Source organism: Oncorhynchus tshawytscha, linkage group LG13 (genome assembly GCF_018296145.1).
Source record: "Oncorhynchus tshawytscha isolate Ot180627B linkage group LG13, Otsh_v2.0, whole genome shotgun sequence".
Taxonomy (NCBI): domain Eukaryota; kingdom Metazoa; phylum Chordata; class Actinopteri; order Salmoniformes; family Salmonidae; genus Oncorhynchus; species Oncorhynchus tshawytscha.
In genome coordinates, this window is record NC_056441.1 from 30,414,680 (window position 1) to 30,426,883 (window position 12,204).

Genomic DNA, 12,204 nt, shown 5'->3' on the forward strand with positions numbered 1-12,204 from the left:
TAGTTTCATTCAGACGACTGTTACTCAATTCAGGTAATATTGTATTCTACTTTTAAACCATTTTCTTTCATTTAGACAATAAAGTCTTTAGAACCTAAAAAGCCTTATTTTTAGCACAACTTTACTTTTTCAGTCACCTTTTGACTTGACCCTGACCTAATGAACTTTTTGACCCTCTGCAGACCTGTGCCTCGTCTCGGTCAGGATCCTAACACAGAGGTGGATTTGGAACTGGAGTTCAATGCGACCTCCACAGTACCTATCCCCAAGGGCAGTGACATTGTTGAAACATTGAAAGAGGCTCTGACCAATCCAAACTCTAACTTCAACTTATCTTTGGATCTCAACTCCATCACTGTGATAAGTAAGCAAACCCAATCAATATGTGCTCCAAAAATATCCATTAACATGGAATGTTCAGTTTTGGCACCGTTGAAGTTAAATAACGCTGCTGAATTGATCAACCAATTGCGGCTACATCAGCAACATTTCACTGTCCTCCCTCCAACATCCCACGTTATCAAGTTGTACACACTAGTACATCACCAGTACAGTTTAAGCACACGTTGCATTTGGAGCACCTTTCAAATTCTAAAAGGGTGTAATGTTTTATTAATTTCAGATGCCCCTGCTACAACAACTGTTCCTGCTACAACTGCCATAACAACGGCACCTCCTCCAGTGGTGGAATTACAAGTCACCTTGCAGCAAGCTTTTGTACCAGCCTTGACTGACCCTCAAAGCACAGAATTCAAAACACTATCAGTAACCATTACTACAATTGTAAGTCCTCGAAATCCAGATATGACCATTCATTTGTGTCTAGTTGATGTGGTTATTGACTTTACCTAAGGTTCAAGTGACAATGACTTTAGGCTTAATGATCGGTGAGCTACGGGAATAAGGGATTGTTAAAATATATAGGCCTAATAATGTTATATATATTATGTTTGTAAAATCTCTCATACTATTTGATAGTCTATTAAAGTTGACTCTTCTCTCCCTACTCCTTACAGTGTGACACAATCTTCCGACAAAGATATGGGCTTAGTTTCATTCAGACGACTGTTACTCAATTCAGGTAATATTGTATTCTACTTTTAAACCATTTTCTTTCATTTAGACAATAAAGTCTTTAGAACCTAAAAAGCCTTATTTTTAGCACAACTTTACTTTTCAGTCACCTTTTGACTTGACCCTGACCTAATGAACTTTTTGACCCTCTGCAGACCTGTGCCTCGTCTCGGTCAGGATCCTAACACAGAGGTGGATTTGGAACTGGAGTTCAATGCGACCTCCACAGTACCTATCCCCAAGGGCAGTGACATTGTTGAAACATTGAAAGAGGCTCTGACCAATCCAAACTCTAACTTCAACTTATCTTTGGATCTCAACTCCATCACTGTGATAAGTAAGCAAACCCAATCAATATGTGCTCCAAAAATATCCATTAACATGGAATGTTCAGTTTTGGCACCGTTGAAGTTAAATAACGCTGCTGAATTGATCAACCAATTGCGGCTACATCAGCAACATTTCACTGTCCTCCCTCCAACATCCCACGTTATCAAGTTGTACACACTAGTACATCACCAGTACAGTTTAAGCACACGTTGCATTTGGAGCACCTTTCAAATTCTAAAAGGGTGTAATGTTTTATTAATTTCAGATGCCCCTGCTACAACAACTGTTCCTGCTACAACTGCCATAACAACGGCACCTCCTCCAGTGGTGGAATTACAAGTCACCTTGCAGCAAGCTTTTGTACCAGCCTTGACTGACCCTCAAAGCACAGAATTCAAAACACTATCAGTAACCATTACTACAATTGTGTAAGTCCTCGAAATCCAGATATGACCATTCATTTGTGTCTATGTTGATGTGGTTATTGACTTTACCTAAGGTTCAAGTGACAATGACTTTAGGCTTAATGATCGGTGAGCTACGGGAATAAGGGATTGTTAAAATATATAGGCCTAATAATGTTATATATATTATGTTTGTAAAATCTCTCATACTATTTGATAGTCTATTAAAGTTGACTCTTCTCTCCCCTACTCCTTACAGTGTGACACAATCTTCCGACAAAGATATGGGCTTAGTTTCATTCAGACGACTGTTACTCAATTCAGGTAATATTGTATTCTACTTTTAAACCATTTTCTTTCATTTAGACAATAAAGTCTTTAGAACCTAAAAAGCCTTATTTTTAGCACAACTTTACTTTTTCAGTCACCTTTTGACTTGACCCTGACCTAATGAACTTTTTGACCCTCTGCAGACCTGTGCCTCGTCTCGGTCAGGATCCTAACACAGAGGTGGATTTGGAACTGGAGTTCAATGCGACCTCCACAGTACCTATCCCCAAGGGCAGTGACATTGTTGAAACATTGAAAGAGGCTCTGACCAATCCAAACTCTAACTTCAACTTATCTTTGGATCTCAACTCCATCACTGTGATAAGTAAGCAAACCCAATCAATATGTGCTCCAAAATATCCATTAACATGGAATGTTCAGTTTTGGCACCGTTGAAGTTAAATAACGCTGCTGAATTGATCAACCAATTGCGGCTACATCAGCAACATTTCACTGTCCTCCCTCCAACATCCCACGTTATCAAGTTGTACACACTAGTACATCACCAGTACAGTTTAAGCACACGTTGCATTTGGAGCACCTTTCAAATTCTAAAAGGGTGTAATGTTTTATTAATTTCAGATGCCCCTGCTACAACAACTGTTCCTGCTACAACTGCCATAACAACGGCACCTCCTCCAGTGGTGGAATTACAAGTCACCTTGCAGCAAGCTTTTGTACCAGCCTTGACTGACCCTCAAAGCACAGAATTCAAAACACTATCAGTAACCATTACTACAATTGTAAGTCCTCGAAATCCAGATATGACCATTCATTTGTGTCTATGTTGATGTGGTTATTGACTTTACCTAAGGTTCAAGTGACAATGACTTTAGGCTTAATGATCGGTGAGCTACGGGAATAAGGGATTGTTAAAATATATAGGCCTAATAATGTTATATATATTATGTTTGTAAAATCTCTCATACTATTTGATAGTCTATTAAAGTTGACTCTTCTCTCCCCTACTCCTTACAGTGTGACACAATCTTCCGACAAAGATATGGGCTTAGTTTCATTCAGACGACTGTTACTCAATTCAGGTAATATTGTATTCTACTTTTAAACCATTTTCTTTCATTTAGACAATAAAGTCTTTAGAACCTAAAAAGCCTTATTTTTAGCACAACTTTACTTTTTCAGTCACCTTTTGACTTGACCCTGACCTAATGAACTTTTTGACCCTCTGCAGACCTGTGCCTCGTCTCGGTCAGGATCCTAACACAGAGGTGGATTTGGAACTGGAGTTCAATGCGACCTCCACAGTACCTATCCCCAAGGGCAGTGACATTGTTGAAACATTGAAAGAGGCTCTGACCAATCCAAACTCTAACTTCAACTTATCTTTGGATCTCAACTCCATCACTGTGATAAGTAAGCAAACCCAATCAATATGTGCTCCAAAAATATCCATTAACATGGAATGTTCAGTTTTGGCACCGTTGAAGTTAAATAACGCTGCTGAATTGATCAACCAATTGCGGCTACATCAGCAACATTTCACTGTCCTCCCTCCAACATCCCACGTTATCAAGTTGTACACACTAGTACATCACCAGTACAGTTTAAGCACACGTTGCATTTGGAGCACCTTTCAAATTCTAAAAGGGTGTAATGTTTTATTAATTTCAGATGCCCCTGCTACAACAACTGTTCCTGCTACAACTGCCATAACAACGGCACCTCCTCCAGTGGTGGAATTACAAGTCACCTTGCAGCAAGCTTTTGTACCAGCCTTGACTGACCCTCAAAGCACAGAATTCAAAACACTATCAGTAACCATTACTACAATTGTAAGTCCTCGAAATCCAGATATGACCATTCATTTGTGTCTATGTTGATGTGGTTATTGACTTTACCTAAGGTTCAAGTGACAATGACTTTAGGCTTAATGATCGGTGAGCTACGGGAATAAGGGATTGTTAAAATATATAGGCCTAATAATGTTATATATATTATGTTTGTAAAATCTCTCATACTATTTGATAGTCTATTAAAGTTGACTCTTCTCTCCCCTACTCCTTACAGTGTGACACAATCTTCCGACAAAGATATGGGCTTAGTTTCATTCAGACGACTGTTACTCAATTCAGGTAATATTGTATTCTACTTTTAAACCATTTTCTTTCATTTAGACAATAAAGTCTTTAGAACCTAAAAAGCCTTATTTTTAGCACAACTTTACTTTTTCAGTCACCTTTTGACTTGACCCTGACCTAATGAACTTTTTGACCCTCTGCAGACCTGTGCCTCGTCTCGGTCAGGATCCTAACACAGAGGTGGATTTGGAACTGGAGTTCAATGCGACCTCCACAGTACCTATCCCCAAGGGCAGTGACATTGTTGAAACATTGAAAGAGGCTCTGACCAATCCAAACTCTAACTTCAACTTATCTTTGGATCTCAACTCCATCACTGTGATAAGTAAGCAAACCCAATCAATATGTGCTCCAAAAATATCCATTAACATGGAATGTTCAGTTTTGGCACCGTTGAAGTTAAATAACGCTGCTGAATTGATCAACCAATTGCGGCTACATCAGCAACATTTCACTGTCCTCCCTCCAACATCCCACGTTATCAAGTTGTACACACTAGTACATCACCAGTACAGTTTAAGCACACGTTGCATTTGGAGCACCTTTCAAATTCTAAAAGGGTGTAATGTTTTATTAATTTCAGATGCCCCTGCTACAACAACTGTTCCTGCTACAACTGCCATAACAACGGCACCTCCTCCAGTGGTGGAATTACAAGTCACCTTGCAGCAAGCTTTTGTACCAGCCTTGACTGACCCTCAAAGCACAGAATTCAAAACACTATCAGTAACCATTACTACAATTGTAAGTCCTCGAAATCCAGATATGACCATTCATTTGTGTCTATGTTGATGTGGTTATTGACTTTACCTAAGGTTCAAGTGACAATGACTTTAGGCTTAATGATCGGTGAGCTACGGGAATAAGGGATTGTTAAAATATATAGGCCTAATAATGTTATATATATTATGTTTGTAAAATCTCTCATACTATTTGATAGTCTATTAAAGTTGACTCTTCTCTCCCCTACTCCTTACAGTGTGACACAATCTTCCGACAAAGATATGGGCTTAGTTTCATTCAGACGACTGTTACTCAATTCAGGTAATATTGTATTCTACTTTTAAACCATTTTCTTTCATTTAGACAATAAAGTCTTTAGAACCTAAAAAGCCTTATTTTTAGCACAACTTTACTTTTTCAGTCACCTTTTGACTTGACCCTGACCTAATGAACTTTTTGACCCTCTGCAGACCTGTGCCTCGTCTCGGTCAGGATCCTAACACAGAGGTGGATTTGGAACTGGAGTTCAATGCGACCTCCACAGTACCTATCCCCAAGGGCAGTGACATTGTTGAAACATTGAAAGAGGCTCTGACCAATCCAAACTCTAACTTCAACTTATCTTTGGATCTCAACTCCATCACTGTGATAAGTAAGCAAACCCAATCAATATGTGCTCCAAAAATATCCATTAACATGGAATGTTCAGTTTTGGCACCGTTGAAGTTAAATAACGCTGCTGAATTGATCAACCAATTGCGGCTACATCAGCAACATTTCACTGTCCTCCCTCCAACATCCCACGTTATCAAGTTGTACACACTAGTACATCACCAGTACAGTTTAAGCACACGTTGCATTTGGAGCACCTTTCAAATTCTAAAAGGGTGTAATGTTTTATTAATTTCAGATGCCCCTGCTACAACAACTGTTCCTGCTACAACTGCCATAACAACGGCACCTCCTCCAGTGGTGGAATTACAAGTCACCTTGCAGCAAGCTTTTGTACCAGCCTTGACTGACCCTCAAAGCACAGAATTCAAAACACTATCAGTAACCATTACTACAATTGTAAGTCCTCGAAATCCAGATATGACCATTCATTTGTGTCTATGTTGATGTGGTTATTGACTTTACCTAAGGTTCAAGTGACAATGACTTTAGGCTTAATGATCGGTGAGCTACGGGAATAAGGGATTGTTAAAATATATAGGCCTAATAATGTTATATATATTATGTTTGTAAAATCTCTCATACTATTTGATAGTCTATTAAAGTTGACTCTTCTCTCCCCTACTCCTTACAGTGTGACACAATCTTCCGACAAAGATATGGGCTTAGTTTCATTCAGACGACTGTTACTCAATTCAGGTAATATTGTATTCTACTTTTAAACCATTTTCTTTCATTTAGACAATAAAGTCTTTAGAACCTAAAAAGCCTTATTTTTAGCACAACTTTACTTTTTCAGTCACCTTTTGACTTGACCCTGACCTAATGAACTTTTTGACCCTCTGCAGACCTGTGCCTCGTCTCGGTCAGGATCCTAACACAGAGGTGGATTTGGAACTGGAGTTCAATGCGACCTCCACAGTACCTATCCCCAAGGGCAGTGACATTGTTGAAACATTGAAAGAGGCTCTGACCAATCCAAACTCTAACTTCAACTTATCTTTGGATCTCAACTCCATCACTGTGATAAGTAAGCAAACCCAATCAATATGTGCTCCAAAAATATCCATTAACATGGAATGTTCAGTTTTGGCACCGTTGAAGTTAAATAACGCTGCTGAATTGATCAACCAATTGCGGCTACATCAGCAACATTTCACTGTCCTCCCTCCAACATCCCACGTTATCAAGTTGTACACACTAGTACATCACCAGTACAGTTTAAGCACACGTTGCATTTGGAGCACCTTTCAAATTCTAAAAGGGTGTAATGTTTTATTAATTTCAGATGCCCCTGCTACAACAACTGTTCCTGCTACAACTGCCATAACAACGGCACCTCCTCCAGTGGTGGAATTACAAGTCACCTTGCAGCAAGCTTTTGTACCAGCCTTGACTGACCCTCAAAGCACAGAATTCAAAACACTATCAGTAACCATTACTACAATTGTAAGTCCTCGAAATCCAGATATGACCATTCATTTGTGTCTATGTTGATGTGGTTATTGACTTTACCTAAGGTTCAAGTGACAATGACTTTAGGCTTAATGATCGGTGAGCTACGGGAATAAGGGATTGTTAAAATATATAGGCCTAATAATGTTATATATATTATGTTTGTAAAATCTCTCATACTATTTGATAGTCTATTAAAGTTGACTCTTCTCTCCCCTACTCCTTACAGTGTGACACAATCTTCCGACAAAGATATGGGCTTAGTTTCATTCAGACGACTGTTACTCAATTCAGGTAATATTGTATTCTACTTTTAAACCATTTTCTTTCATTTAGACAATAAAGTCTTTAGAACCTAAAAAGCCTTATTTTTAGCACAACTTTACTTTTTCAGTCACCTTTTGACTTGACCCTGACCTAATGAACTTTTTGACCCTCTGCAGACCTGTGCCTCGTCTCGGTCAGGATCCTAACACAGAGGTGGATTTGGAACTGGAGTTCAATGCGACCTCCACAGTACCTATCCCCAAGGGCAGTGACATTGTTGAAACATTGAAAGAGGCTCTGACCAATCCAAACTCTAACTTCAACTTATCTTTGGATCTCAACTCCATCACTGTGATAAGTAAGCAAACCCAATCAATATGTGCTCCAAAATATCCATTAACATGGAATGTTCAGTTTTGGCACCGTTGAAGTTAAATAACGCTGCTGAATTGATCAACCAATTGCGGCTACATCAGCAACATTTCACTGTCCTCCCTCCAACATCCCACGTTATCAAGTTGTACACACTAGTACATCACCAGTACAGTTTAAGCACACGTTGCATTTGGAGCACCTTTCAAATTCTAAAAGGGTGTAATGTTTTATTAATTTCAGATGCCCCTGCTACAACAACTGTTCCTGCTACAACTGCCATAACAACGGCACCTCCTCCAGTGGTGGAATTACAAGTCACCTTGCAGCAAGCTTTTGTACCAGCCTTGACTGACCCTCAAAGCACAGAATTCAAAACACTATCAGTAACCATTACTACAATTGTAAGTCCTCGAAATCCAGATATGACCATTCATTTGTGTCTATGTTGATGTGGTTATTGACTTTACCTAAGGTTCAAGTGACAATGACTTTAGGCTTAATGATCGGTGAGCTACGGGAATAAGGGATTGTTAAAATATATAGGCCTAATAATGTTATATATATTATGTTTGTAAAATCTCTCATACTATTTGATAGTCTATTAAAGTTGACTCTTCTCTCCCCTACTCCTTACAGTGTGACACAATCTTCCGACAAAGATATGGGCTTAGTTTCATTCAGACGACTGTTACTCAATTCAGGTAATATTGTATTCTACTTTTAAACCATTTTCTTTCATTTAGACAATAAAGTCTTTAGAACCTAAAAAGCCTTATTTTTAGCACAACTTTACTTTTTCAGTCACCTTTTGACTTGACCCTGACCTAATGAACTTTTTGACCCTCTGCAGACCTGTGCCTCGTCTCGGTCAGGATCCTAACACAGAGGTGGATTTGGAACTGGAGTTCAATGCGACCTCCACAGTACCTATCCCCAAGGGCAGTGACATTGTTGAAACATTGAAAGAGGCTCTGACCAATCCAAACTCTAACTTCAACTTATCTTTGGATCTCAACTCCATCACTGTGATAAGTAAGCAAACCCAATCAATATGTGCTCCAAAAATATCCATTAACATGGAATGTTCAGTTTTGGCACCGTTGAAGTTAAATAACGCTGCTGAATTGATCAACCAATTGCGGCTACATCAGCAACATTTCACTGTCCTCCCTCCAACATCCCACGTTATCAAGTTGTACACACTAGTACATCACCAGTACAGTTTAAGCACACGTTGCATTTGGAGCACCTTTCAAATTCTAAAAGGGTGTAATGTTTTATTAATTTCAGATGCCCCTGCTACAACAACTGTTCCTGCTACAACTGCCATAACAACGGCACCTCCTCCAGTGGTGGAATTACAAGTCACCTTGCAGCAAGCTTTTGTACCAGCCTTGACTGACCCTCAAAGCACAGAATTCAAAACACTATCAGTAACCATTACTACAATTGTAAGTCCTCGAAATCCAGATATGACCATTCATTTGTGTCTATGTTGATGTGGTTATTGACTTTACCTAAGGTTCAAGTGACAATGACTTTAGGCTTAATGATCGGTGAGCTACGGGAATAAGGGATTGTTAAAATATATAGGCCTAATAATGTTATATATATTATGTTTGTAAAATCTCTCATACTATTTGATAGTCTATTAAAGTTGACTCTTCTCTCCCCTACTCCTTACAGTGTGACACAATCTTCCGACAAAGATATGGGCTTAGTTTCATTCAGACGACTGTTACTCAATTCAGGTAATATTGTATTCTACTTTTAAACCATTTTCTTTCATTTAGACAATAAAGTCTTTAGAACCTAAAAAGCCTTATTTTTAGCACAACTTTACTTTTTCAGTCACCTTTTGACTTGACCCTGACCTAATGAACTTTTTGACCCTCTGCAGACCTGTGCCTCGTCTCGGTCAGGATCCTAACACAGAGGTGGATTTGGAACTGGAGTTCAATGCGACCTCCACAGTACCTATCCCCAAGGGCAGTGACATTGTTGAAACATTGAAAGAGGCTCTGACCAATCCAAACTCTAACTTCAACTTATCTTTGGATCTCAACTCCATCACTGTGATAAGTAAGCAAACCCAATCAATATGTGCTCCAAAAATATCCATTAACATGGAATGTTCAGTTTTGGCACCGTTGAAGTTAAATAACGCTGCTGAATTGATCAACCAATTGCGGCTACATCAGCAACATTTCACTGTCCTCCCTCCAACATCCCACGTTATCAAGTTGTACACACTAGTACATCACCAGTACAGTTTAAGCACACGTTGCATTTGGAGCACCTTTCAAATTCTAAAAGGGTGTAATGTTTTATTAATTTCAGATGCCCCTGCTACAACAACTGTTCCTGCTACAACTGCCATAACAACGGCACCTCCTCCAGTGGTGGAATTACAAGTCACCTTGCAGCAAGCTTTTGTACCAGCCTTGACTGACCCTCAAAGCACAGAATTCAAAACACTATCAGTAACCATTACTACAATTGTAAGTCCTCGAAATCCAGATATGACCATTCATTTGTGTCTATGTTGATGTGGTTATTGACTTTACCTAAGGTTCAAGTGACAATGACTTTAGGCTTAATGATCGGTGAGCTACGGGAATAAGGGATTGTTAAAATATATAGGCCTAATAATGTTATATATATTATGTTTGTAAAATCTCTCATACTATTTGATAGTCTATTAAAGTTGACTCTTCTCTCCCCTACTCCTTACAGTGTGACACAATCTTCCGACAAAGATATGGGCTTAGTTTCATTCAGACGACTGTTACTCAATTCAGGTAATATTGTATTCTACTTTTAAACCATTTTCTTTCATTTAGACAATAAAGTCTTTAGAACCTAAAAAGCCTTATTTTTAGCACAACTTTACTTTTTCAGTCACCTTTTGACTTGACCCTGACCTAATGAACTTTTTGACCCTCTGCAGACCTGTGCCTCGTCTCGGTCAGGATCCTAACACAGAGGTGGATTTGGAACTGGAGTTCAATGCGACCTCCACAGTACCTATCCCCAAGGGCAGTGACATTGTTGAAACATTGAAAGAGGCTCTGACCAATCCAAACTCTAACTTCAACTTATCTTTGGATCTCAACTCCATCACTGTGATAAGTAAGCAAACCCAATCAATATGTGCTCCAAAAATATCCATTAACATGGAATGTTCAGTTTTGGCACCGTTGAAGTTAAATAACGCTGCTGAATTGATCAACCAATTGCGGCTACATCAGCAACATTTCACTGTCCTCCCTCCAACATCCCACGTTATCAAGTTGTACACACTAGTACATCACCAGTACAGTTTAAGCACACGTTGCATTTGGAGCACCTTTCAAATTCTAAAAGGGTGTAATGTTTTATTAATTTCAGATGCCCCTGCTACAACAACTGTTCCTGCTACAACTGCCATAACAACGGCACCTCCTCCAGTGGTGGAATTACAAGTCACCTTGCAGCAAGCTTTTTGTACCAGCCTTGACTGACCCTCAAAGCACAGAATTCAAAACACTATCAGTAACCATTACTACAATTGTAAGTCCTCGAAATCCAGATATGACCATTCATTTGTGTCTATGTTGATGTGGTTATTGACTTTACCTAAGGTTCAAGTGACAATGACTTTAGGCTTAATGATCGGTGAGCTACGGGAATAAGGGATTGTTAAAATATATAGGCCTAATAATGTTATATATATTATGTTTGTAAAATCTCTCATACTATTTGATAGTCTATTAAAGTTGACTCTTCTCTCCCCTACTCCTTACAGTGTGACACAATCTTCCGACAAAGATATGGGCTTAGTTTCATTCAGACGACTGTTACTCAATTCAGGTAATATTGTATTCTACTTTTAAACCATTTTCTTTCATTTAGACAATAAAGTCTTTAGAACCTAAAAAGCCTTATTTTTAGCACAACTTTACTTTTTCAGTCACCTTTTGACTTGACCCTGACCTAATGAACTTTTTGACCCTCTGCAGACCTGTGCCTCGTCTCGGTCAGGATCCTAACACAGAGGTGGATTTGGAACTGGAGTTCAATGCGACCTCCACAGTACCTATCCCCAAGGGCAGTGACATTGTTGAAACATTGAAAGAGGCTCTGACCAATCCAAACTCTAACTTCAACTTATCTTTGGATCTCAACTCCATCACTGTGATAAGTAAGCAAACCCAATCAATATGTGCTCCAAAAATATCCATTAACATGGAATGTTCAGTTTTGGCACCGTTGAAGTTAAATAACGCTGCTGAATTGATCAACCAATTGCGGCTACATCAGCAACATTTCACTGTCCTCCCTCCAACATCCCACGTTATCAAGTTGTACACACTAGTACATCACCAGTACAGTTTAAGCACACGTTGCATTTGGAGCACCTTTCAAATTCTAAAAGGGTGTAATGTTTTATTAATTTCAGATGCCCCTGCTACAACAACTGTTCCTGCTACAAC

General features: G+C 39.1%; 2 protein-coding genes across 2 annotated transcripts in view; both read left to right on the forward strand.

Moving 5' to 3' along the window:
• LOC121838939 (mucin-5AC-like) overlaps positions 1-11,912 on the forward strand; it is a 15,813-nt gene extending 3,901 nt beyond the window's left edge. The window contains exons 3-37 of the mRNA XM_042294906.1: positions 4-33; positions 183-364; positions 623-783; positions 1,017-1,081; positions 1,230-1,411; positions 1,670-1,830; positions 2,068-2,132; positions 2,282-2,463; positions 2,721-2,881; positions 3,117-3,181; positions 3,331-3,512; positions 3,771-3,931; positions 4,167-4,231; positions 4,381-4,562; positions 4,821-4,981; positions 5,217-5,281; positions 5,431-5,612; positions 5,871-6,031; positions 6,267-6,331; positions 6,481-6,662; positions 6,921-7,081; positions 7,317-7,381; positions 7,531-7,712; positions 7,970-8,130; positions 8,366-8,430; positions 8,580-8,761; positions 9,020-9,180; positions 9,416-9,480; positions 9,630-9,811; positions 10,070-10,230; positions 10,466-10,530; positions 10,680-10,861; positions 11,120-11,281; positions 11,517-11,581; positions 11,731-11,912. Coding sequence (XP_042150840.1) covers positions 4-33; positions 183-364; positions 623-783; positions 1,017-1,081; positions 1,230-1,411; positions 1,670-1,830; positions 2,068-2,132; positions 2,282-2,463; positions 2,721-2,881; positions 3,117-3,181; positions 3,331-3,512; positions 3,771-3,931; positions 4,167-4,231; positions 4,381-4,562; positions 4,821-4,981; positions 5,217-5,281; positions 5,431-5,612; positions 5,871-6,031; positions 6,267-6,331; positions 6,481-6,662; positions 6,921-7,081; positions 7,317-7,381; positions 7,531-7,712; positions 7,970-8,130; positions 8,366-8,430; positions 8,580-8,761; positions 9,020-9,180; positions 9,416-9,480; positions 9,630-9,811; positions 10,070-10,230; positions 10,466-10,530; positions 10,680-10,861; positions 11,120-11,232 — 4,405 coding nt within the window. The 3' untranslated portion in view covers positions 11,233-11,281; positions 11,517-11,581; positions 11,731-11,912. The remainder of the gene's footprint in view (positions 1-3; positions 34-182; positions 365-622; positions 784-1,016; positions 1,082-1,229; positions 1,412-1,669; positions 1,831-2,067; positions 2,133-2,281; positions 2,464-2,720; positions 2,882-3,116; positions 3,182-3,330; positions 3,513-3,770; positions 3,932-4,166; positions 4,232-4,380; positions 4,563-4,820; positions 4,982-5,216; positions 5,282-5,430; positions 5,613-5,870; positions 6,032-6,266; positions 6,332-6,480; positions 6,663-6,920; positions 7,082-7,316; positions 7,382-7,530; positions 7,713-7,969; positions 8,131-8,365; positions 8,431-8,579; positions 8,762-9,019; positions 9,181-9,415; positions 9,481-9,629; positions 9,812-10,069; positions 10,231-10,465; positions 10,531-10,679; positions 10,862-11,119; positions 11,282-11,516; positions 11,582-11,730) is intronic.
• Positions 11,708-12,204, forward strand: part of LOC112265905 (mucin-2) — a 21,008-nt gene continuing 20,511 nt past the window's right edge. The window contains exon 1 of the mRNA XM_042294907.1: positions 11,708-11,905. Coding sequence (XP_042150841.1) covers positions 11,708-11,905 — 198 coding nt within the window. The remainder of the gene's footprint in view (positions 11,906-12,204) is intronic.